This window comes from Hyperolius riggenbachi, chromosome 11, assembly GCF_040937935.1.
Source record: "Hyperolius riggenbachi isolate aHypRig1 chromosome 11, aHypRig1.pri, whole genome shotgun sequence".
Taxonomy (NCBI): Eukaryota; Metazoa; Chordata; class Amphibia; order Anura; family Hyperoliidae; genus Hyperolius; species Hyperolius riggenbachi.
This window is the reverse complement of record NC_090656.1, coordinates 134,254,577-134,281,971: the sequence shown is the minus strand read 5'-3', so window position 1 is coordinate 134,281,971 and position 27,395 is coordinate 134,254,577. Positions and strand designations below refer to the sequence as shown.

Below are 27,395 nucleotides of genomic sequence, written 5' to 3'. Positions count from 1 at the left end.
ACATCGTTGGAAACGGTCGTTCGTACTAGGCTTGACATGCGCATTTCCCAATTTCTTCTTATTTTTATGCGCAGGCGCAATAGTTGCTTTACGTGATGTAACGTTCGTTCTAATGATCAGATCGTTACACACCTTTTAAAACTAACTTTACTTAGGTCGTTCTTTCATCAATTAAAAGTTCGTTCGTCGTCCTCAACGAACGATCGTTGTCGCATGTGTGTACGTAGCATTAGAGCCATGTAGCAAGGGCCTACGGGAGCTCAGTCTGGGCAGGAGGAGGAGATAATTAGCCAGAGATTTCAGAGGCAGAAGGGAGGAGAGAGGAGGGAATTTGTCACAGCCTGAGAGCTGGAGATGCTATCAGCTTGCCTGTGTAATGCGACAAGCAAAACATGGCTGCCCTCATTGTATCACAGGAAGAAGAAATCATAAACTGTTGAAACTGTTTGCTGCTAAATTTGCTGTGCAAACTATCTAAATTTTAGATAAGATACAGTGGTTTGCAAAATTATTCGGCCCCCTTGAAGTTTTCCACATTTTGCCATATTACTGCTACAAACATGAAACAATTTTATTGGAATTCCACGTGAAAGTCCAATACAAAATGATGTACACGTGAGAAGTGGAACGAAAATCGTACGTGATTCCAAACATTTAAAAAAAAATAACTGCAAAGTGGGGTGTGCTTAATTATTCAGCCCCCTGAGTCAATACTTTGTAGAACCACCTTTTTGCTGCAATTACAGCTGCCAGTCTTTTAGGGTATGTCTCTACCAGCTTTGCACATCTAGAGACTGAAATCCTTGCCCATTCTTCTTTGCAAAACCGCTCCAGCTCAGTCAGATTAGATGGACAGCGTTTGCGAACAGCAGTTTTCAGTTCTTGCCACAGATTCTCGATTGGATTTAGATCTGAACTCAATCCCGATTTCCTAGAATACAAGGCTAAGCTGCTACTCTTCCACACTGCCCTCTTGAAAACCAAACTAAGTTACTTTGCAGCCCTGTTTGGAACCCAAACTTCCAATCCTCAATGTCTCTTTGCCACCTTTAATTCCCTACTCCCCTAACCCCCCCCTCCAGTACCTCCCTCTCAGCCAACTACTTGGCCACCCACTTTACCACTAAAATTGCTATAATCTGCAACGAAATCGACCTTACCATCTCCTCCCAGGTTGTTCCCTTGCACCACCTCCTTTGCTTCTGCCACCAGACTGTTGCTGGTGGCTTCTCGTCCCACTTTCCCCCACCCCTTTGACACTGTACCCTCCAACACCCTTCGTCCCCACTTCCCTGACCTTGACTCGGTCCTCAGCTTCTTGTTCAACCTCTCCCTCTCCACAGTCCCCTTCCCCAAAGCCTTCAAACAGGCCACCGTACTTCCCCCTGCTGAAAAACCCCTCACTCGACGAATCCCTAGCTTCCAACGATTGCCTGATCTCCTTCCTTCCCTTTGCCTCTAAACTCCTCGAACATTTTGTCCACCAACGTCATTACCCAGTACCTAAACACCAATTTCCTGCGCGACCACCTACAATCTTAATTTCGACTTGCACACTCAACAGAAACAGCCCTTTAGGTGGTCAACAACCTTACCCTTGCCAGAGCCAAAGGCAGTTACTCCCTCCTGCTCCTCCTTGACCTCTCCTCAGCATTTGATACTGTATACCATCCCCTCCTCCTCCAATCTCTACAGTCTTTGGCCATCCATGGCCTTGCTTTATATCTTCTCCTACATCTCCAATTGCTCCTTCGCGACCTCCTTTAAAGGTTCCTCCTCAACCACTTCCCTCCTCTCAGTCGGGATCTCCTAGGACTCTGTTTTGGGCCCCCTTCTGTTCTCAATATACAGTACCTCCATCGGCAACGTCCTCTCCTCCCTTGGCTTCAAATACCACCTTTATGCTGTCGACACACAGATTTACCTCCACGCCCCTGTTCTCTCCTCCACTACTATGGACAAGGTCTCCTCATGCCTCTCAGCTATTTCCTCCTGGATTTCAGCTATGTTCCCAAAGCTTGACCTAGATAAAACTGAGCTTCTGATCTTTTCATGCCATTCTGCTGCACCCCTCTTGGATATCCACCTCACAATCAATAACCCAACCATTCGCCCTACCTCCCAGGCCCTTTGCCTGGGCGTCACCCTGGACTTTTCCTTACCTTCATTCCCCATATCCAAAACCTCACAGAGCCTGCAATTTTCACCTCCACAATATCTCCAAGTTCCGCCCCTTCTTGACCCCGGACACTACCTTCATCCTTGCCCTCCTCTCCATTTTAATTTTATCCGTCTCCCCATTTAATAGATTTCTATCATATTGTGTCCCAGAGACAAGGTCATTTCGATAACATGGAAATCTCCTCCGCAGCTATTGAAGCAAATATCCCAGTGCCATATTGATTGCTGTGAAGTGGGATTTTAGTAACTAGATAGTTTTCAAATGAAGCAAGGAATGTTGTTGCCAACTGCTTCTGTCCCTGGTGGACTTTTTTTTCCCCCCCTGCTAATTGGCATATTTCTCACATGGTAGTTTGTTATGCAATCATAGAAAGAGAAATACAGCTTTCTCACTAGGGTTGGTCTGTATCTGCAAACAGACAAGTCAGAACAGAATCGGTGGATCGTGTAGATTTATGTTACCAGCTTTTTCCCATAAAGCAGCAGCATGTAAATTTAGAAGTGTCACTAGAAGTTGCATCCTAACTGCAATTATGACACAGTTGACACATGAATTTATTTTTCTGCCAAGATGAAGGCCTGGCAGAGCAGGTGTAGTAATTCCAGTCATATTGCTTTTCAGGCTTTTCTGGAATTCATGTACAGTAATTATATATTGAATCCAATAGTGCTAACCCTCTTTTACATTATATTGTTTTTGACTCTTTTGGAGCAAGAAATGTGGTAAGGCTAAAGCCTACGCACACTAGCCCATAGGCTGAAGTCTAGATGCAGCTAAAGTGCATCTCCCTAGCCCTTGATATCACAATTCCTAAATATTATAAAGTGTGGTATAAATGTGCAGTCACATGACCTTTACTGTCAGCTTTTGGTTCAGTGCCTGCTATAGCTATCTCTTCATTAACAAGCCAGGCCGAGGCAGAGGCCCAGTGTAGGAGGGGGCGCACAACTCATTCATCTATCATTTCCCTATTGTGTTTGTTTGAAGCAAAGAGCAATTAGAAAAGAAGATACATGGCAGTGATTGCAAGCCAGATAAGTAGAGATTAAGGTGTTGAGAGCCCTGGGACGCCTCTTAGGGCCCGTTTCCACTGGAGCGGTTTCCGCTCCAAATCCGCAGAGTTTCCCCGCACACAAATTGCACAGTGAAACTCTGCCATAGGAAACTATGGTGCCGCCGCCACTTTGGTGTCTCAGCCTTAGGTGCTGTAGGACGGAGCAGGAAAAAAAAGGCGCATTCGGCAAGTGTACGAAATTGCAGCTGCCGTAGATGCCAATACAAAATTGTGGTCATTGGGTGCCAGAGCGTAAATTTGGACGCCTGATATATAGTGGGCACTAATACAGCTACTTTGTATTTAGTTCACTTGCCGCATACGCCTATTTTGTTCTACCACGATCTTCCTGAGCTTTGGGCGCAGGTAGAGCCTTTGTGAGCCCAGCCTGTCTCTCTCTGGTAAGTGACTGTTCTCCTCCTCCTCCGCCAGCACACACATACGGGTGCACAGATCCTATGCTACTATGGCCAAATCCTGGACCCAGTCTCCTGCTCTCCATCTCTGCACTACATTTCCCTCCACCCACCCCCCCAGCTGGCGGCGGTACCACCCACTGGCAGTCCCCACCTTGCTGCTCTCTAGGCATGGCATATTGTTGGGGCTGATGTTATGTTGCTCGGTGGGGTTCCAGTGGTAAACCTCCTCCACCTCCTCCCGCTGCTGCAGCGGAGATCCTGGCGCCATTCTGCGCCCAATATTTAACGTTTTTGTTTTTTTTTATGTATTAATCGCACTGCACCATGACTGGGGGTGTGTGTGTCAGAATTAGTTGGGGGGGGGGGGTGTGTGTGAGGGCTGTAGTTTTAGGCATGGGGGGGTTAGGCATCAGGGTGGAGGGTTCTGTGTGAGGGTAGGGTTAGATTTGGCCATAGTTAATATCGATATTTACGTTTTTTTATAGTAAAATATCGGTATTTCAGAACGATATTTTACTAACAACGTTACTGCGCACCCTTATTTCTCCGAATCTTTATTTGATGTACCTGCTGGAGGACCTTGTCCCGTCTCTGTTAACAAGGCACTTGTGTAGTGTTACTGTATATCATGAGCTATTGGGGCTTTGTTGCCTTGAACCTCCCTATCTCAAAACACAAAAAAGAGGAAGTGCCTTTGCAGTCTCATTAATGCACTGGAACAGGAGAATTCAAGCTTAGCTAAGATTTGTTTGAAAGTGAAAAATACAGTTCTTTCGCTAAAATGATGGCCTACCCTACGTACAGTGTCTGCATGCTGATTATGATAATCACACATGCTGATTATTTTAACATCAGCAGCCAGTGCCCAGATATGTGTAGATGGTAATCTGTATCTTGGCGTTTTATTAAAGTGGACCTGAACTCAGAACTCCTCTCTGCTCTAAAAGATACTCAATGGCATAATAACCTTTAAACAAAAAACATGTATTTGTTACACCTGATACAAATCCTTAAATACATTTGCATAATTTCTACCTCCTGATTCATGGAAGCAGACATATTGTTTACAGCCTGTGCTTTCAAATTGGCTTATCTGCTTATCTGCCATAGGCAGTCATGTGACACCGGGGAGGATCAAATTACAACTTATGATTATACACAAATGAGGGGGAATTAAACTGGCTAAACTCTCTCTAAATACATTAAGGGGGCATTTCTCTAGGTTTTCCTTCTGTGCTGTGCAAGAGTTCAAGTCTACTTTAAATGGCTTTACAGCTTCTACAGTCTGAAGTAAAGGACCTGTATCTTTCCACCTTAGTATTTCCAGTGAATCCACTCAGACTTGCTTTAAACTGCATAAAAGGCCGCAATAGGCAGAAGGTAGACCAGCCGTTGCTTTGCCTAGTCAGGAGTTCAAAGTTTTTTTTATGAACAGACACATGAAAGAAAATCTGGTTTATCACAGTGATGCATTGTACTTCGCATTTATTTTTCCTTTTAATCTTCATTTTTCTTTTTTTTTTCTTCACAGCAAATTACCCCCAATCCACAGTTCATTGTAGATGGTGCTACAAGGACAGACATCTGCCAAGGAGCTTTAGGTAATGTTTAAATTTTTTTTTTCTTGTGTTATATACCGAGGGTTTGTCATATACCTACATTGGGGATTATTCTTCATACTGTGGTAGGGTTTATGTGCAGGCAGCAATCATAAAGGTTACCGGGCCTTACAAAATAATAATGTAACATGTTACATGTACAATGTGAGTTACGGAAATTATGTAACATGTTACATACATGCTGGTCACAACTTCAGACATCACTGGCTTTATGCTTGAGTCAGTAACTCTGAGTTATTTTTATAAAGTGGCAGTAATTCGCAGGTTTGCATTAAAGTACATGACTGAAAGAAATGTCAACCTGTTTTTGAAAGACTGAAGTATTTTTGTAAAAAAAAAAATCCAAAACCTTGCCATGATGTTGGATGAATCATTTCAACTGATGTTGGTGAAACTTCATGTAACTTGGTTGACCTATGAGAGTGTAAAGGTGGCCATTAACGGTACAATTCTCCTGACGATCGATCATCCAATTCAATCGTAATAATGTTTGGAAATGATCGTTCAAGCCCACTAATGGAAGGAAAGCTGCTATCCAATTCGATCAGATTAATGGAATCAATCTAGTTTTTCGGATCGATTCCATCAACCTGATCAAATTGGATAGCCGCTTTCCTTTCGAAACGATCGTTTCTGTTCAATATTACGATCAAATGGGATGATCGATCAGCCAGAGAATCGTATAATGAATGCCCACCTTAAGAGAAAACCCGGCAACCTGAAAATGGTGACCGTGGCTTGTAGCCAGAGATTGACCAAAGGTTGGCCTTCTGAGGGGGAGGGACTAGGACTTACTGCTGCGCTGCTCTATTCATTTGAATATTAGACGTTGTCGTTAAAAAGAAAATGTGGCTCTTTGGGGGAGTGGTCCAATCTGAAACTAGCAAAATATCTCATGAATCTTTATAAATGGGCCACAGGTGACTGTACACCTCAATCCCTTAGAAATAAAGCCATATGTCGGCCAGGAAACTGGCAATGGCTAAAACAATATAATTCTGATTTGTTTTCTCACACAGTCCAGGAAAATGCAGATCTAGGAAAGAATCCAAAAGAAAAATTATGTGCTATCCTATGGCACAAATTTACTGTGACTGAAATGGTTGCATGTTCCAGGAAGTTGAGGGTCCCAAAAGCAACATGTGATCTACATAAAGGGCACCATGGAAACCCTCATCTCATGAATGAGATGAAAGTAAAGAGACTGTCAGGTTATCGCTGTAGGAAAAATAACTGGAAGATGCAAATTCATAAACTACAAAAGAACTCCACTGAGAATATAAAGGACAAAAACTTCTTGTTAAATAATTTATGGATCGTTTTACCTAATTTCTTGTTTATAGCCTTGTGATTGAAGCCTGTTATATGTACCACTCCCTGCTGCTTACTTACAACACAAATACAACATACAGCACTATAGCATAAAACACTATATTTAGCATAACCCATATCATGACAACATTCTAGTAATGATCATCTAATGATCATCTTTCTGAAAAGCGTTAAAGAAACACTGAAGCGAAAAAAAAATTTATGATATTATGATTTGTATGTGTAGTACAGCTAAGAAATAAAACATTAAGATCAGATACATTAGATAAGCTCTCCGACTAAGTTAGTGGTGGAGAGGGCTGTTATCTGACTTTTATTATCTCAACTGTAAGTGAACTGTTTACTTTTTCTCTGCTAGAGGAGAGGTCATTACTTCACAGACTGCTCTGAAAGAATCATTTTGAATGCTGAGTGTTGTGTAATCTGCACATATTATAGAATAATGCAATGTTAGAAAAAACACTATATACCTGAAAATAAAAGTATGAGAATATTTTCTTTGATGCTAATCTTCTAGAAATTATTCATAGTACACAACCAATTCATTATATCATATTTTTTTTCCGCTTCAGTGTCTCTTTAAATACTTATGTAAAAAAAAAACCTTGAAAATCTTCTGAAAAATCAGGGGTCCTCTTATACGCCAGCTGTCATTGATGTCAGGTGATACGCCCTATCCTGTTACCGACTCTCAGATCTTGCTGCTGAGGACTGTAGTGAAGGGGTGCAGGCGCGCATTTGCGAGATCTGAGAGGCAGAGAAGGAGGTTAATAGGATACAAGGGTGGGCCAGAAGGATTAAAGAGGCGTGTTCTATGGGCACAGCGAAATCTAATCTTCCATACCGCGCTGATAAACGGGTAGACAAGAAGAGCTGACTAATCCATTTAGGTAGAGGGAGAGTTGACCAATCCAACCAGTCAATTGCCTATATACTGTTCTATACTGGGTACCACATATAGTACAGCACCAGTATCTGTTCATACATAGCACCAATTTATGATTTCAATTTTAATTTTTCATTAACCTCCTTGCCGGTTATCACGAGCTCAGCTCGAGGTAACCTGCGTAGGAGGATTTCTCAGGCCCCGCTGGGCCGGTTTTAATTTTTTTTTTTTTTTACTGCACGCAGCTAGCACTTTGCTAGCTGCGTGCAGTTTCCGATCGCCGCTGATTCGCCGCTACTTGCCGCGCCACCCCCTCCAGACCCCTTGCGCAGCCTGGCCAATCAGTGCCAGGCAGCGCTGAGTGGTGGATCGGGATTCCCTCTGACGTCATGACGGCTATGGCAACCGGGGAAGCCCAGCAGGAAATCCCGTTCTGAACGGGATTTCCTGCTTACTCTGATCGCCGAAAGCGATCGGAGTGGATAGGGGGATGCCGCTTGTCAGCGGCTATCATGTAGCAAGCCCTGGGCTAGCTACATGATTTAAAAAAAAAAAAAAAAATTTAAAAAGTGCTGCCCCCTTGCCGCCAGAATTGGAACGGCAAGGGGGTTAAGTTTGCATTGGAAGAGGGGTAGTCTTATACGGCAAGTATATCCCAAACTCTATATTTTAACTGGAAAAGTTGGGGGGGTCGTCTTATACTCCGTCGTCTTTTATAAGCCGGAATATACGGTGTATTTTCTACAAGTGATCACAGACAGATAGATATATATCTAATGGCAAATACAATACCTGTAAGGAACATTGAAGAAGCAATACTGACCTTTACTATTGTATTAAAAAAATTGAATTGTAGCAAGTAAACCTGTCTCCTGTGAGAATTGATGTTTAAGTGCAGAGCAAAATGTAATTTTGCCTTCTAAAAACAGAAGGTATTTACGATAATTCAGCTTCAAGTGATAAATTGTGGTTTCCCAAGATGCATCACTCCTGACTATGCAAATAATTTATTTTAGCCCTTTATATTTTCCTGATGGTACTGGGTCACCATGAATATCGGGTATTATTTAGTACCGGTCCAAGTGCTATCCCATGGAGCCATATCAATCCATGCCATGCACTGATGACCAGAAAGTCAGAAACAGCTGCATGTATGTTTCATTGGTGTGGCTCTGTAAAATGATTTAGCTATGGGCTCACTATACACCAGTGGTTCTGGATGTGCTGTCTTGCTTTCAGAGGCATAGAGATTATTTACATAGGCATATTTAGGAGTGATGCATCATTGGAAACCACACTTGCTCACTTAAAGCTGAATTATTTATTATTTAACTGAACCACTTTATTATAAACATACTTTTTAATGCTGATTTATGTGTAGTGCTGTGACATATGTCACACCGCACCATCCTCCTCCTGTAAGCAGTACCAGGAAAATGAATCATAATGTTAAACTTCCGGAACTGAGCTGTACTGAGCTGAGGAACAAAAGAGCTCACTAGATAGATTTTACTATATAAATACATACAAAATGCAATGGCAGCTTACAGAGCAGATAAACTGTACTTTGGGAACTTGTGGGCTGTGGAGTCGGTACAAAAATCCACCGACTCCGACCCCTCTGTTTAGGATTCCTCCGACTCCTCTAATTTGCATATTACAATCTTGTTGATTAAAAGTATGTAACATAAAATTCATCTCTTAACTGCCAACACTTAGGAATTTTAAAGGACAACTGAAGTGAGAAGGATATGTAGACATACATATGCCATATTTATTCCCTTTAGTCATAGACTAAAACTAATCCTTGGTAAGAGTATTTGTAAAAGTTACAGACCGGAACAAAGAACATCTATCAGGCCCTAGGCAATGTAACTGTGGGTGCATGTAAGAGTGATGTGCAGGTACTCTGCAGGGGAATGAGGCGATTCTTCCTCTATTACACATCTGAACATGGATCAGGCCCTAGGCAATGTGACTGTGGGATAATGTAAGGCCCCATTCACACTTACAAAACGCAAAACACTAGCGCTTTTGCTAGTGTTTTGCTCTGGCGTTCTTTGGCGACTAACGCCATTCACACTTGGGGCGCTTTCCCGGCGATCGTGATTAGCGCTTCTATAGCACTAAACGCGATCGCCGGGAAATCGGCTGAAAATGGTGCAGGATACAAATTTTTTTTTGACCGATTCGCGTTAATCGCCGGCGATTAAACGCAAATCGCCCAAGTAAGAACAAGCCCATAGGTTATTATTGCACTAGCGCTTGTGCGTTTTGCCCGAAATCGCCGGCAAAACGCTCTAGTGTGAATGGGGCCTGAGAGTGATGTGCAGGTACTCTGCAGGAGAATGAGGCGATTCTTCCTCTATTACACATTCTTCATGCACAATCTGAACCAGGTTTATGGGCGATAGGCAACACCTCTGTGTTCAATGTGCACAACATTTTCAGTGGATTCCCTGCAGCTCGGTGGGGAGTGCATATGTATAGTACTACTGTGTAACAAAGTAAACCTGAGACAGATTAAATTAATGGGGTTTTTTTTATACATGGGGCTTCCTCTAGCCCCTTTCAGGCTAATCGGTCCCTCGCTGTCCTCCTCCGCCTACAGGTACTTGAGCCAGTCTTGCTTAGTTTGCATGCACACAATCCGCCGCCGGGAGCGTACTACACCTGCGTAGCACTATTGCACAGGTGCAGAATGCTCCTGGCTGTAGGAGCGGCACGTGGCCGGACAGCGCTGACTGGCTGAATTGCCGGGACTCATAGCAGAAGATCCAGGTGCCGGAGGAGGACAGCGAGGGACTTATTAGCCTGAAGGGGGCTGGAGGAAGCCCCAGGTACAGTGGTGTGAAAAACTATTTGTCCCCTTCCTGATTTCTTCTTCTTTTGCATGTTTGTCACACTTACATGTTTCTGCTCATCAAAAACCGTTAACTATTAGTCAAAGATAACATAATTGAACACAAAATGCAGATTTATTGATGGTTTTTATTATTTAGTGAGGAAAAAAACTCCAAATCTACATGGCCCTGTGTGAAAAAGTGATTGCCCCCCCTTGTTAAAAAATAACTTAACTGTGGTTTATCACACCTGAGTTCAATTTCTGTAGTCACCCCCAGGCCTGATTACTGCCACACCTGTTTCAATCAAGAAATCACTTAAATAAGAACTTTCTGACACAGAGAAGTAGACCAAAAGCACCTCAAAAGCTAGACATCATGCCAAGATCCAAAGAAATTCAGGAACAAATGAGAACAAAAAGTAATTGAGATCTATCAGTCTGGTAAAGGTTATAAAGCCATTCTGGGACTCCAGCGAACCACAGTGAGAGCCATTATCCACAAATGGCAAAAACATGGAACAGTGATGAACCTTTCCAGGAGTGGCCGGCCGACCAAAATTACCCCAAGAGCGCAGAGAAAACTCATCCGAGAGGCCACAAAAGACACCAGGACAACATCTAAAGAACTGCAGGCCTCACTTGCCTCAATTAAGGTCAGTGTTCACGACTCCACCATAAGAAAGAGACTGGGCAAAAATGGCCTGCATGGCAGATATCCAAGGCGCAAACCACTTTTAAAGGAGAACTGTAGTTGGAGGGATATGGAGGCTGCCATTTTTTTCCATTTAAGCTATACCAGTTGCCTGGCTATCCTGCTAATTCTCTGCCTCTAATATTTTCAGCCATAGGCCCTGAACAAGCATGCAGCAGATCAGGTGTTTCTGACATTGTCAGATCTAACAGGATTAGCTGCATGCTTGTTTCTGGTGTGATTCAGCTAAATAGATCAGCAGGGCTTCCAGGCAACTGGCATTGCCTAAAAGAAAATAAATATGTCAGCCTTCATATACCTCTCACTACAGTTCTCCTTTAAGCAAAAAGAACATTAAGGCTTGTCTCAATTTTGCTAAAAGACATCTCAATGATTGCCAAGACTTTTGGGAAAATACCTTGTGGACCGATGAGACAAAAGTTTAACTTTTTGGAAGGTGCGTGCCCTGTTACATCTGGCGTAGAAGTAACACAGCATTTCAGCCAAAGAACATCATACCAACAGTAAAATATGGTGGTGCTAGTGTGATGGTCTGGGGTTGTTTTTCTGCTTCAGGACCTGGAAGGCTTGCTGTGATAGATGGAACCATGAATTCTACTGTCTACCAAAAAATCCTGAAGGAGAATGTCCGGCCATCTGTTCGTCAACTCAAGCTGAAGCGATCTTGGGTGCTGCAGCAGGACAATGACCCAAAACACACCAGCAAATCCACCTCTGAATGGTTGAAGAAAAACAAAATGAAGACTTTGGAGTGGCCTAGTCAAAGTCCTGACCTGAATCCTATTGAGATGTTGTGGCATGACCTTAAAAAGGCGGTTCATGCTAGAAAACCCTCAAATAAAGCTGAATTACAACAATTCTGCAAAGATGATTGGGCCAAAATTCCTCCAGAGCACTGTAAAAGACTCGTTGCAAGTTATCGCAAACGCTTGATTGCAGTTATTGCTGCTAAGGGTGGCCCAACCAGTTATTAGGTTCAGGGGGCAATTTCTTTTTCACACAGGGCCATGTAGGTTTTGAGGTTTTTTTTCTCACTAAATAATAAAAACCATCATTTAAAACTGCATTCTGTGTTCAATTATGTTATCTTTGACTAATAGTTAACGGTTTTTGATGAGCAGAAACATTTAAGTGTGACAAACATCCAAAAGAATAAGAAATCAGGAGGGGACAAATAGTTTTTCACACCACTGTATGTATAACACTTTTTTCTTTTCATCCGTCTCAGGTACCCTTTAATTCGTAGTCCCCAAACCAAATTTTAACAACATATCAAATTATTTGATTTCATGAGCAAAGATGATACATTTATTATTATTATTATTATTATTATTATTATTATTATTATTATTATTATTATATGATACATACATATTATTATTATTGTTATTATTATTAGATGATACAAAGATTATACATTTGCATAAATCAGCATCAACTTAGAATTATTTCCATCTCATTGACCATCTCTATTAGTGACACAGCTACAAATCGGGCTTTATTCTTACAGCATAGATGTTATTTAGTATATATAAGAGATTCCTGTGTACACATCATATATACTGTACAGTCGCAATCAGATATGTATATCTGACTTTAAAAATACGGGGACTGCTTTATTGAAGCAGCACAAGTAACTACGTAATTTTGATTGGTTTATTTCATTTTTGTGGACTAAGCACAGCTATTACTGTATACATAAATTATTTATGATGACTATTATCTGAGAAATACATTTTTTAGCATATTTTCTATTTTAATTACAGTTTAAATTCATTAGGAGTCGGTGCATTTTGTTCCCGACTCCGACTCCAGGCGCCCAAAATTACTCCGACTCCACAGCCCTGAATATTACTTGTATGTGTAATAAAAAGAAGGAAAATACATTATGTTAGAGTTTTATTCCACTTTAAAGCTGGATCTACACGAGGCGATTCGGCGGCTCGATTAGCCGCTGGATCGCCTCGTGTAGATCCAGCTTTAAAGTGGAATAAAACTCTAACATAATGTATGCATCCCTCTGCTGCTCCCCCCCCCCCCCCCAAAAGAAACCGCCGTGCTAGCAACATGCAGCTTGTCGCTAGGCGGCTGTTTACTTGCAGTCTGTCACTCTCCGGCACTCCCCCGCCTCCTCTATAGCACCGCTTGCCGCCTGCGTTCCTTCCCTCCAATCAGCTTACAGAGGCGGGGAGGGAAGGGACGCAGGTTGGGAGCTGCGCTATAGAGGCGGCGAGGGAGCGGCGGAGAGCGACAGACTGCATGTAAACAGCCTGCCAGAGACATGCTGCGTGTCGCTAGCACGGCAGTTTCATTTGGGGGGTACAGCAGAGCACAGGGGGGGCCTGGAGGGAGGGAACAGTATAGTAACAGAGGGTGGTGATTATATGCAGAAACAGGTTTCTTAAAACCCACCTCGGGTTCTCTTTAAGATCATAAAATGATTGTATGAGTTATACACGCCTGTATCACATTTGTAGTATTGTCTCGCACACACTAAACGAACAAACCCATAGTCTTTAAGGGGAGTGCAACAGCTGAAAAAGAGGGATGATGCCCTCTATGCAGTATTCAACAAAGAATACTTTGTTGAATATACACGCCTGTTTCACATGTAGAAAATTGTCTTGTGACAAAGATCAGAGGTATAAGCCTGAAGGCGCAGTAAATTTGCCTGTTCTGCCTTACCTAAAGGTGGCCACTAACGGTCGAATTTTTAGCAAAGCATCATTCGAGCAATCAGATAAATGCTATCTGAAATAACAAGTGTTAAGACAGCGATTATTTCACCATCAACAAACCAATCTGTACTTCTTCTCCATCACAACCAATTATAAAAACTATTTTCCAATCAGCAGAATTGCTGTGGAATGATCACTTTACGAAGCGTTTGCAATCGATTGGTAACATCAACAGAGTTTGTTTTCTACCAATCTGATCACAATTTTCTGATCGCTCTAACAATTCTGTGCTAACAATTAGACCCTTAGTGGCCACTTTAAGTGTAAAAGGCACATAAAAGTGCATTAGAAGTCTCTAACACACACAGGCAGAGCCTAAAGGAATACTAGTACGGAACGTTCACTAATATGCAGCACAAAGTTTGCAGAAGTGAATCATTTTCATATGCCAACATAAGCTCAGTCTTTCCACTTAGAGCTGCAGCTGAATGCTTGTGGTTTTATGTATATCACTGTCATGTTTGTAAGCATAGTTATCATATTCATATCTAAGTGAACATGAAAAAATGTTTAGACAGCAATACAAGGATACGAGGAGGGGCGTTGCTGGAGGTTTATATGGAAGGCGTGGAGTTTGTGGTTTTATTTTGGGTGTGTGACACAGGGATTCCCTCAGGCATCACTCCCTCTCCTGTCTCACATTTCTCTGCTCTGAGTCATTGCTCTGCAGCTGAGGCGTGTCTGTGTTGCGGGCAGTCATGATCCGTGCATAGTCTTCACTGAATGTGCAGCAGGTTTAATTCGGTTTTGTACTTCACTGCTGCATTTGTTGCTGTTTGCACTTTGTGCTCAGTCATTCTAGCTGAACATGTCCTATGGAATGTGGGTGTATCATGGACACACCTGCTGTTTTCTCAGGGATTTTTCTCTGTTTATGTTGTTGTATTGGAGATGTATGCACACTAGCCTGACCATTGTACATTGTCTGTTCTATGATTATGTCACTATATGGGGGTCATACAATAGGCCTGCTGTATGTAAACTGCACTGTCCAATGAAACTGTATGTTATACTAACTAGAGTACACTTAATTTCATTTTTCAGTTTTTTTTGGTAACAATTTTTATTGAGAAGGTCATGCAAACTTCCGGTTCCGGCGCCTGCATGAGCGGTTAGGAGAGGAAGAGCTCCGGCTGAGACTTACCGCAGCGACAACTCTACCAGCTTAACGCAGCCATCGGGGACCCGCAACCCGCTCCTACCACTGCCTGGAACTCCTGAGGTGCCCGCAGGCAACACATGGATAAATTCCTAAAGGGCGCAGGGAACAAAACTCCACAGGGAGCGGCGGCCACGAGGTCCAAGATGGCGGGCGGCAACACAGAAAAAAGCAACAGGCAACGACCAAAAAAAGGTGACGAGGCAAGAACGGCTGTGAGCACGCCCGATCGTGACTCCGGAGATGAGGTGCAGTCTGAGCAGGGGGAACAAGCCAACCCGCAAATAGATTATAAACAACTGGCACAAGAAGTAGGAAAAGTGCTGGTTCCGGAAATCCGTGGCATGATAGACTCGGCCATCACTAAGGCCCTTCAGCAAGTCAAGCAAGAGCAGCGCAAACAAGGAGAAAGGCTCAAGGAAATGCAAAAGCGGCTGAGTGCATGTGAGGACGAGCTACGCGAAGCACAATCCTCTGTAGATTCGCTTTCACATGACGATGCCACAGCACATGAACGAATCGAGGACCTTGAGAACAGATCCCGCCGCAACAACGTGAGAATAGTGGGGGTGCCGGAGGACATTCCAGTTACACAACTATCCAACTTATGTGCAGTGGAGATTCCCGCTCTCTTGGGCATTACTGATGAACTGAAGGTGGAGCGGGCCCACCGCGTAGGACCTCCCAAGAACAAGCGTAACGATAAGCCGAGGATGATTATGGCCAGGTACCTAAACTTCGCGGACAAAGTGAGCTTGATGACAGCCTACAGAGCGGCCTCCTCTGACCTCACCTATGCGAACAAAGAAATACGCTTGTTCCAAGATTACTCGATGGAGGTATCTAAAAAGAGACAAGCATTCGGGAAAATATGCAACACCCTGTACAGTCGCAGTATCAAATTCACCTTGGCCTACCCAGCAATACTGCGTATCACGGATGAGGAAGGGAAAGTTACTGCATATCATACTCCGGAAGAAGCACGGAACTACCTAGATGGGGCTCCTGCAGCAAGAAGTTCTAGATCTACATCTCCAGCAGACTGAGGGAACAAACTGCCCTGAAAGTATGGTAGCTATCCGACCTTTATTCTCTTTTAACTTTAAGGAACTTGATAACTGCCATTTGTGCTTTTTATTCATATAGCAGAGACAAGGGCCAGTATACCACTACAATGGTTACCTAAGGACTGGAACTAGTTGTCTTGACACAAATAGCCACCAAGAGGAGAACCTGCCCTTTGAAAACTTGTATCTGTTTACCTGGATTAGTCTATTAGGGGCTCTTTTAGCCAAAAGCTCATAGAGCTAGTTATATGTTTTGTCCATATTTCTCGCTATACTTTCCGCTGCGGAAAGACTCTCGGAGAGTGAAGGGGAGTCTTGTGCAGGGAAGAAGTGGAGTCCATGCCGAAAAGGCGAAGAACTGTGTGTATCATAGGTTATCTTACAGAAGTAATGCTTTGGGGAAAAATAGGGGAAGGGGGAGGGAGTAAGGGACTATCTCTGCATGTTTACACAAATAGAGCAAATCCAATATGTATGCTGCAGTCGCACCGACTAGCAAAAGGCAGTAAATGCGTATAGTAACATGGAATGTTAAGGGACTACAGTCCCCAAACAAGCGTACTAGTCTTGGCACACCTTAAAAAAATGCGCCCCTATGTATGTATGCTACAGGAAACACACCTGGGAGCTGAGCAGATTCCCTATCTAAAAAAGAGCTGGGTGGGTGCGGTCTACGGAACCCCGGCGGTTAACAAAAAAGCAGGCACGATAATATTAATAACTAAGCGCCTTAAACACAAGTGTCTCCACCAGGACCATGACACAGAAGGAAGGTGGGTGCAGCTGCACATACAAATGGCTACTGAACAACTGGTTTTACTTAATGTATATGCCCCCAATGAAGAAAACAAAAAATTCTTTGACGCCCTTGTAAAACAAATATCTGACATGACGCAAGCACCTTTAGTGTTAGGGGGTGACATGAATTCAGTAATTGATCGCCTGCTGGACAGAAGCTGCTCGGGCGCGGCCCCGAGACAAACAGATACTAGATTATCTGCCATGTTAGAAACAACCAATTTATTAGATGCCTGGAGATGCCTAAGACCCTTTGACAGAGAATACACTTTCTTCTCCTCCAAACATAATACGTGGTCAAGAATTGATATGCTATTTATAACTGATAAGCTTGCTAATAGATTATGCTCATGCTCGATAGGAGAAATACTCATCTCTGACCATGCCCCAGTTACAATACAATTAGGTGACCAGACCCCAAGAAACTCGGAATACATTTGGAGATTCCCTACAAGTCTGTATGGAGATGAGGCGTTCGAGCAGCTTCTGCACAGTTGGTGGGTAGAATATGAGTATGATAATAGACAGCACAGCAAAACACCGGACTTATTCTGGGAGACAGCAAAAGCGGTCTTGAGAGGTCGCCTGATCTCTTATGTGGCTGCTAGGAAAAAACAACTTACCAAACAATATAGAGATATGGTGGGTCAAGGCAGCGCCTCACAAAAAAATTTGACAAACCCTTCCCCCCAAACAAGGGAGAGCTGGATGAGAGATAAGGCAAGGGCAGACTTATGGTTTTCGACGAGAGCAGCTCTTGGCAAGGCGCAGTCTGACCTATTTTTCCATAGATTTGGGGACAAGGCTGGTAAGCTAGTAGCAAACATAGCGTCTAAACAGCTTAAGAGGCAAGAGGTTCCGATCATACTGCAAAACGATACAGGCACTTTAAAACATGAACCCAAACTAGTTAATGACATCTTTGCCCAATTCTACACTAAACTATATAGGACAGAACCCGTTCACCGGCCTGATCCGGAGGCTTATTTAACACGACTTAAGCTACCTAAGGCCTCGGCTTCAGAGGTGGAGCTACTCAATCTAGAAATCACTAAACAGGAGGTGCTCCAGACTATAAAAACACTAGCAAACGCAAAGTCACCAGGGCCGGACGGTCTACCAGCGGAATTTTTTAAAATTCTAAAACAAGATGTGGCAGAGCCACTAGCAAAAGTATATAACCACATATTGAAGACAGGACAATACCCTAACACCGGTAAGCTGGCCTACATTAAGCTCATCCCGAAAGAGGGAAGGGACCCCACAAAACCAGGCTCCTACCGCCCGATCTCCTTATTGAACCAGGACATGAAGATATTATCCAAAATCCTAGCAGATAGACTAGCGCAGATAGTCCCAAAATTAGTCCACCCGAACCAAACAGGGTTCATAAGAGGCAGAGCAGCAGTGAGCAATGTGAGGAAAATGTTATCAGTATTAGAACAAGCAAAAGCATACCCCCACACTTATAAAAAATCAGCTGTCCTTGTGCTTGATGCGGAAAAAGCCTTTGATAACGTGGAGTGGGATTGGCTGTGGGCAGTGCTAAAAAAAAATACGGTATCTCGGGACCCTTTTTAACAGCAATTCAGGCCATGTATGCTGAACCAACTTCCCAAATAGTCACACAAGGCTCTATCTCCAAGCCCATCCACCTAGCTAAAGGAACAAGACCGGGTTGCCCGCTATCATCCCTACTATTTAACTTAGCATTGGAGCCTCTGATGGCCACCCTGAGATATCGCATACCTGGTATACAAATAGGAGATATTAACATACAGCAAACGCTATTTGCCGATGATGCAGCATTATTCTTGCAGGACCCTATATCTCAGGTACCTGAAGTCTTTCAAATAATTGAAGAAATGGGGAGGATGATAGGATATAGAGTCATATCTAAACATGCTCAGACCCAAGAATGGCAGCAATTGGGAACACTAGTAAGCACTGCAAACTTCAAATATCTAGGCGTAAATATACCACGAGATCCTGCGGACCTTTACGCAGTTAACTATACGCCCCTAATCAAGAGCATCATAGAACAGTTAACTAGATGGCAAAACCTACCGATAGGCTTAGCTGGCAGAGCAGCTCTGATTAAAATGGTAACCATGGGAAAACTTCTTTATCCAATACAGACAATCCCGCTCCTCATCAGGCACAAGGTTTTGCAATTATTAAATACTGCCCTGGTTAAATTTCTCTGGAAAGGGAAAAAACCAAGAGTAGCACTGGTCAAGCTGCAATGCCCAAAAGACTTGGGAGGCCTAAATATGCCAAATATTAGAGCATATAACCTAGCTGCCCTCATCAGGCATGCTAGAGATTGGCTAAATAACACTAGTGTGCACTCAAATCATTCCCTAGAGGCCGAAATAGCTTCACCTTGGTCGCCAGTGGGCTTGCTGCATGCCAATATTAAACGCTTACCCCTACGTTTAAAAACAAACGCATTCTTTCGTGACACTATTGCAGCCTGGCAAGCGACCAGGAAATTGTTCAGACTGCCAATACGTATCTCCAAGTATCTACCGATCTAGGGCAACCCGGAATATCCACCTAGCACGCAACAGACAGATTTTTTGACTTGGGACCAGAAGGGCATAAAAAACTTAGGACACCTGCTAGACATCAGAAAGGAAACTTGGAGATCCTTTCCTGAACTGAAACTAACATACCAGCTGTCCAGAAACGGCATATTCCCGTATATGCAGATTAAATCCCTAACACACTCATCAATCCGACAGATGAAACAAGTGGCAGAAATTACGCCATTTGACTCCTACATAGGACCTGGTGGGGGGCTCTAATCACTATCAGACCTATACAAGGGACTCCACTCACTTTGGGTTGGAAAGATTAAGAATCAACTTTATAAACCGTGGAGTAATACCTTCCAAGACGACTGTGCACCCGATAAAATTATATCAGGATGGAGCTCAGTGCAAAAATGTATCATCAGTGAAGTCTGGAGAACCTCCCATCTACTCTTGATGCATAAAGCAAAATATGCGTTTAACATCAAGTGCAAACAACCCCCTGCGCACTACAAACCTTTCTGCCCAAAATGCGGCCTTGGAGAGGCAGACTTATTACACTGTATTTGGTCATGCCCTTACATCACTCGATTCTGGGACCAGACACTAGCTTATGCTAATAGGCTCTGTGCCAAAAAAATAACAAAAGATCAGTTCTTATGTCTATTCAATTATACCCCCAGTGAAATTGATGATACTTCTTTGAGACCATCACACCTATTTCATCTGTTACTAATAACAGCTAGAAAAGTAGTCTTTAAGAAGTGGCTAGAGCAGGACCCCCCCACGGTGGGCATGGTTAAACAAGAACTACACAGATTGTTTACACTAGACAAAATGAATACGTTGCAGGCCAAAGATAAGAGAGCAAAAGCCTTCATGAAAACCTGGAAGAAATTCATATTAACCCAGCTCTCTGAGGCGGAACGAACAGCGCTAATGAGGAATTTTACATACACAAAATGGTATCTAATAGAGCAGCTGCATGGTACCCTGGGCCGACTGGAAGTTACCTAGACTGCCGAACTTATTGGTTTCTTGAACAAACACTAACTGGCTAAAAAGTGTAGAATAACGCATGCAGAGATAAAGGGGGGGGGGGGGCAGGATAGGGGAGGGATGTAGAAGGGTGGGATGAAGCGTCTTTAGGGGGGAGGGAGGATAAATGTTCTAGATTTGGGAAGAAATTTTGAAAAATCCATAGCCCACGACTTGTAATGTTATCCCCACATATATATGAAGATAAAGCTTATAACTCTACAAAATGTAAATGTCTTCAATGTGGATCCTGTTTTTCTCATTTGTAAAGTATCTTGGTTGTATTGCTATGGAAACAATAAAAATATATATAAAAAAAAAAGAAAAGGTCATGCAAAACAAACACAACAACATGTACATATGTTCAGATTTATAAACCTCAGCAAAATGAGCAAAATTATACCTAACATAGCTCAAGGTAAGCTTAGAAAGTTCCCAAATAAGTTCAAAGAGAATAAACGTCCAAAGATATTATGATTTCCTGTGAAACAGAAGAATGCATGATTAGGTAAAATGAGCAATGTGCAATCTTCATATTATTACCATCCAAGGTTTCTTCGCGGATTCTCCCTGAACTCCAATGGCATCTATAGCACCTAGGTGACAATAGTTCTATCAGAAAAAAGCCAGAAGGGAAAGAAAAAGCCATACAACAATATCATCATACTGTTGGGGTCTCCTTGTCTAGGTGAGGCTCCAGTGGATCCATTCAGACCAATCAAGCTAAAAGTCAAAGGGTAAATACTCCTACTCCATCACTGTCTTCTATACCTCGCCATCTTTAAAATCGTACCACAATGCCCACGTCCTAGTATATTTGTCCATTTTATCCTGCTTTAGGGGAATGTGTTCCTCAATATCAGATATCACTTGCACTCTTTCTAGCCACATGTTAACCGAGGCCGAATTAGGGGATCATCTCCAGACCGGTATGCAGGATTTCACCGCGTTCAATAAACTACAAGGGAGAGAACTTTTGTAACCTTTGCCTGTTTTTGGTTCCCAAGGTACATCAAACTCGGCAATTGTTTTAATCAATAGTTGTACCTGTCACCAGTAACCAGAAATTTTTGAACACGACCACCAAATGAGCATGACGCCTGGCTGAGTCCCACATCTCCAGCAAAGATTAGAGTGTGAGCTGTAAATTTTGCTAAGAAGAACTGTTGTGCGGTACCACAAAGATAGTATCTTGAAATTACATTCTTGCATAGAGACAATTGGGGTACTCTTGTGAACCAAAGAAACTCTATCAGCGCCAACGGGGACTATACAATTGATTGCAGCTGAAGATAGACAATGTCCAAAGTCGCCGATCTACCACGTGGACAAACCAACATTATCGCACGGCCTCTACGATGACCAGTGGCGGACCGGAAGTCGTGTAAGTCTATGGCGACGCAGAGTTTGCCAAAATGTTGGTGTTGCGCACTGCATGTGCGGAAAAGTATTTTTACAATACGGTTCTGCACAGTTCCGTATCGCTTAAACAGGAAATGACCGCAAGTGAGCGTTGCTTTCTGTTTGGATCCCGGCTAGAACGGGATCCCGGACCCTTGGTTGCAACCTCTGCATCCCCTATTGCTACGCCACTGGATGCTGTCAATATCATTCTGTAGTATATTGCTATCCTGCTGATAATCCAACGTAATTTTGTATTATCTATAAAGATGGTAACATTGTCTATTCTACTCAATACTGTATTGACTTTTGTGATACCCCACCATTTATGAGTATGATGCATTTGCTACTACTGTTTGCCTCCAGTACCTTAGCTAGTTTTCTAGCAACAAGCTTTTTTTCTCCTACTTCCTGTAGCTTTGGCTCCTGCACTAGGCTTGTGGAAAATGGCATCAAAAGTTGTATTTTTATTTTTTAAGTCCTAGTATATTTATACTATAAAAGTATAGTGTACTTTTCCAGTATTTCAATTTGCAGTCTCCACTTTATAAAAGCCTGTGCATGTTGGTCAGACAAGAACTATTTAAAAAAAAAAACAATGTTGATGAAGTGATATAGAAAAGTCAGAGGAATTTTTCTGCAAAGGGGCATAGCCATGTGATGGAACCTGGCTAATATGGGGTTAAGTCTTATTGGTAACAGTACCGATCCATTATAAAATTTATCATTAGCTATATATTTTTTTTGGTTGTACAACAGAGGTACAATGGACACACGACAGGAAAAACATAAGTACGAAGTATTGTCCACAATACTACAAAAACGTTTTATTTTTTGGGTACAGCAATTCAATTCTGATGTGGAGGATAAGCCTTCCTTTTTAATCAACAATAAAAGTAAATGATTTGGCTGCGGTACTGTTCTAACCCTGATGGTTGCTGATGACTGGCATTGATGTTGGATCTGCTGCAGGTGTACTGGTTTTCCATGAATGCTATTGTGTGAATTGGATCCCCTCAAACATTTTACTAAATTAAGTGGGAAAATATTGACAGAAAGTGGTGGAGGATGCCATAACAGCAGAGGGAGTAATCTGGTGCCTGTGGATTGGTGTGTATGTTTGGTGTGTATGTTTAGGGCATTGTAATTTTTATTTAGTATATCTTCCGCCTGATGTAGAGCAGGCACAAATAGAGGAATCTATATGGTATTACAGAGTGTAACTACTCTACTGTACATGTAACCTGAGCTGGGAAAACCTAGCAAAGTACATGATCTTCTTCATAAGGCGTAAATGCTTTTCTTAGGGTGGAGTACACAATCAGTGATCCCGAAAACCTGAGATGGATATTTAAAAAGGTGGAAAACGTTTTCAACACTTGGATCCCACTAGGAGAGCTTTTTTCTGAGCTCTTTGTAATTTGAAAAGCTCTTGTTAATGTAACGCTATGGGTGTGATCCCACTGGAGCGATGGGATTTTATAAAAATCCCCCATAGCATTGCAACCCATTGAAAACCCATAGAAACTGATTTATCAAGAACGTTGCTAAAAATCTTGCAGCTGCTCAGGGCAGCCAGTCAGGTTTCATCTCTCTCTCTCTCTCTCCCTCTCTCTCCCTCTCTCCCTCTCTCCCTCTCCCTCTCTCTCTCTCTCTTTTTTTTTTTTCTTTTTTTTTTTCATGATTGTATAATCTTGTCCAGTCTTATCACATTAATGGCTTTTTTGCATAGAGATAACAACTGGAGTTTCTCAACTCTTCCTGTACTGGAAACAATTAGACTGATGTATCTGATCTTAATGTTTTATTTCTTAGCTGTACTACACATACAAATCATAATATCATAATTTTTTTTCCGCTTCAGTGTCTCTTTAAGGGGTAGAAAGACTGTGGTCCTCAAGTGGTTAAGCAGATTTCTATAACTGAGATTGGGGGAAAGACACAGACAGACTAAAGCCCTATATACACACACTAGAGGTATGATCTTATTGCACAACTATCCATCTCCAATCCTTGAGGGCCCGGATACTCACAGTGTTTATATTGTCTCTAATTAAGAAGTGGGAGTATGTGATAAGGTGTGGTTTGTTAGCAAAACTGGTTCTGTTAATGGTGTTAGTGAGCAAATTCGAAATCCTGCATTCAGAATCAGAATCAAAATCGTTTATTTCGCCAAGGATGACTGGGTCATGCCCGGAATTATTCTTGGCACAATACATATAGCCCAGGGACAGACATAGGTGGAAAGAGACATAAATAGATAGCAGCGACAGCAAGGCATCAAGTATACATTACATTACAACATTCCAATATAACAAAAATAACAAAATATGCATCACAGTCCCCAGTGCGACCTGAGGTGTCTGGCAGTTAGTCTTATGGGCTAGTTGGTCCGGTCAGCTGATCAGCCGTCGTGTGGCCGGCCCCGCAGTCCGTTGGGGCCTGAATTGACGGTAGTATGTGGAGAGAATTTAGGAGGTTGACCGCTGAGGGGAAGAAGGAATTCCTATGTCTGAAGTAGCAGTGGCCTGGGTGTGAGGGATCGTTGGCAATCCTCAGCGCCCTGGATTTCTGCCTTTTGTTGTGTAATGGGGCAAGTGAGGGGAGGGGGCACCCAATGATCCTCTCCGCCGACCTGATGACCCGCTGTAGTATGTCCTTGTCGCTGGTGGTGGCGCCGGCATATCAGACCAGGATGGAAGAGCAGAGGATCGACTCGATGGTGGCGGAGTAGAAGCTGGTTAGAATTACTTGAGTCATGCCGAACTTCCTCAGCTGACGGAGGAAATAAAGTCTCTGCTGGGCTTTCCGTTGGGTGGCAGTGATGTTGGGCTTCCAGCTTAGGTCACTGGAGATGGTAGTACCCAGGAGCCGGGCAATGGGCACCCTGGCTACCTCAGTGCTGTCAATATAAATTGGAGGTGGGGTGTGAGCAGACTTCCTGAACACGGCACTTCAGCACCCGAGCTAGTGGAAAGGGTCACGGGGCTGTAGTCCTTACAAGGCAGGAGGAGGAAGCATCTGAGTCGCATGTAGCACGGCATGAGTGACCTCCCTACTACCCAGTCCACTAGCTTGGTGCTGAAATGCGGTGTTTGGCATAATTCGGGTTTCCGAATGCAGAATTCTGAATTCAAACACCAACATGAGTATCTCTGGTTTTCAATATTTTTTATTGGAATTTCACATTTATAACAAAATATGCCATTGACATATGTTTAAAAACAAACACCAACATGATCTGTCAATCTCAAGATACTGGCATGTCATGCTTCAGGACAAGTCTTTTTCACCTTGGTTTGGGTAGTCATTGCTCGGTTTTCTTACTTTTTTTTCCCCCATAGAACTTAGATGTTTCCAATAACCTTGAATTCCAGAAGGTAAAGAAGACCTAATTAATGTTATCTGTCCTCCTACTCAGGTGACTGTTGGCTCCTTGCTGCTATCGCCTCTCTTACACTGAATGACACTCTTCTCCATCGAGTGGTTCCTCATGGTCAGAGCTTCCAGGAAAATTACGCAGGAGTCTTTCATTTTCAGGTAACTGAGATTCAGGTTTCCTAAGTTTGAGTATAACATGACTAAGGGGGCCAGTGATGATTGGTGTTCTGTCCCATCTTATTCAGATGTATAACTGGGGCTTCAGCATGGGGAACATCAAATGCTTCCAAAATAATGCCATGTATGGTTATTAGTGGGCTCAGGAGTCCCTAAGGATTCAAATTCGTGATTTAAATGAGACTTAACTGCCTCAGCTGTGCGGCTGGCAGAGAGGGGGTTAGTTATCCATAAGTCCGTCGTCTTTCCTGCATTCCAAACGTCTTGCACGCGCCCTATAGGATGCTTAGGAGAAAGTGCGCGGTAGTGAGTCTTGCAACGCCTCCAATAGGACGCACGCAAGACGTTTGGAGCACAGGAAGACGACGGACTTATGGGTAATTAACCCCCTCTCTCCCAGCCGCACAGCTGAGGCAGTTAAGCCTCATTTAAATCACAAATTCGAGTAGGTACTCATGAGCCCATGCCCGATTACTCTCAGCACTTTGACTTTTATACTAGTATTGCTCATTATTTAGGCACATGTAAGGTTTCTGAAAGTGCTACCTACACCTACAACCACATTTATAAAGAATTGTCTGCTGTAAAAAACAAAGTACAATATAGTAGATGATATGACCCTCACACAGCCCTTTCAGTGGCCAAAACAAGTAACGTTTAAGTAAATTTGCATAAGTAACCCTAACAAGGATTTGTAATGGAAGGGTGGTCACACCAAATATCAATGCCATTCATGTACTTTTTAGTTTAATGTGTCACATGACCCTCTTCCTATTGAAAAAACAAAAGTTGGATTCAAAATGGCTGCCTTCAAAATGACCACCATGGACACCAGCCATCTTGAAAAGTCCCCCCCCCCCCCCCCCACATATACTAATGTGCCACAAACAGAAAGTTAATATCATCAACCATTCCCATTTTATTAGGGTGTATCATTATATAAAAGGCCCACCCTATACAATGACTGCTTTATTGCAGTAGCATAAATAACCTGTTTTTTGATTGATTGGCCTATTTCATTTTTGTTAACCAAGTACAGGTAGTCCCTGACTTACGAATGCCCGGCAAGTTAGAAAAAAAATTCAAATTTGGCCACATTTCAGCAGAAAATAACGCAATGTGGGCAACATTTCAGTAGAAAATAAACGCAGTGGGCCACATTTCAGCAGACAATAAATGCAGTGGGCCACATTTCAGCAGACCATAAATGCAGTGGGCCACATTTCAGCAGACAATAAATGCAGTGGGCCACATTTCAGCAGACAATAAATGCAGTGGGCCGCATTTCAGCAGAAAATAAATGCAGTGGGCCGCATTTCAGCAGAAAATAACGCGCAGTGGGCCGCATTTCAGCAGAAAATAACGCGCAGTGGGCAACATTTCAGCAGAAAATAAACACAGCGAGCCACATTTCACCAGAAAATAACGCAATTTGGGCCACATTTCAGCACAAAATAAACACAGTGGGCAACATTTCACCTGCAAAAAAAGGAATGTACTCACCTGACAGAAGTCTCCTCTCCCAGCTGGCCTCTGGCGCGCAGCTTCCCCGGACGATCCGCTTGCATGTCTCCTGCGCTTGCGCTGAATGCAATAGCAGGGCTACGGGAAGATGGCGTTCGAAGCCCTGTACTGGAGACACAAATAGTCTCCAGTACAGGGCTTTGGACGCCATCTTCCCGTAGCCCTGCTCTGCCTCCCAGGAGACTGCGGGCTGGAGCGGGGCTGTGGGTTAAACTGGCGCAGCGTCTAGTAGACGCTGCGGCCAGTTCATGCAGTTCATAGCGCAGCAGCGTTGGCATGCTAGCAGATTCGGCTACGCGTGCCGGGTCTGGCACGCGTGCCTTAGAATCGCCAACGCTGTCCTAGGTGCTATTTTCACATAATAGCATTTTAATCCACCAGCAAGCAAGAAAATATTTGGAATAATTTTGACAGTACTGTTTCACCTACTTTTTGGTACTTCAGTTTCAATTGCAGCGCTGAATAGTTTTTTAAACAGAAGATGAAAAATTATCTCCTACAAGAAAACTCGGTAACTTAAAAACCT

The 27,395-nt window shown here is 43.0% G+C and overlaps 1 protein-coding gene across 2 annotated transcripts in view; it reads left to right on the top strand.

The window, feature by feature from the left end:
• The window catches only part of CAPN1 (calpain 1), a 144,390-nt gene that overhangs the window by 49,257 nt on the left and 67,738 nt on the right, over nt 1-27,395 (top strand). For both annotated transcript variants that reach the window (XM_068260325.1, XM_068260324.1), the window contains 2 exons: nt 5,187-5,256; nt 25,209-25,327. In XM_068260325.1, coding sequence (XP_068116426.1) covers nt 5,187-5,256; nt 25,209-25,327 — 189 coding nt within the window. The remainder of the gene's footprint in view (nt 1-5,186; nt 5,257-25,208; nt 25,328-27,395) is intronic.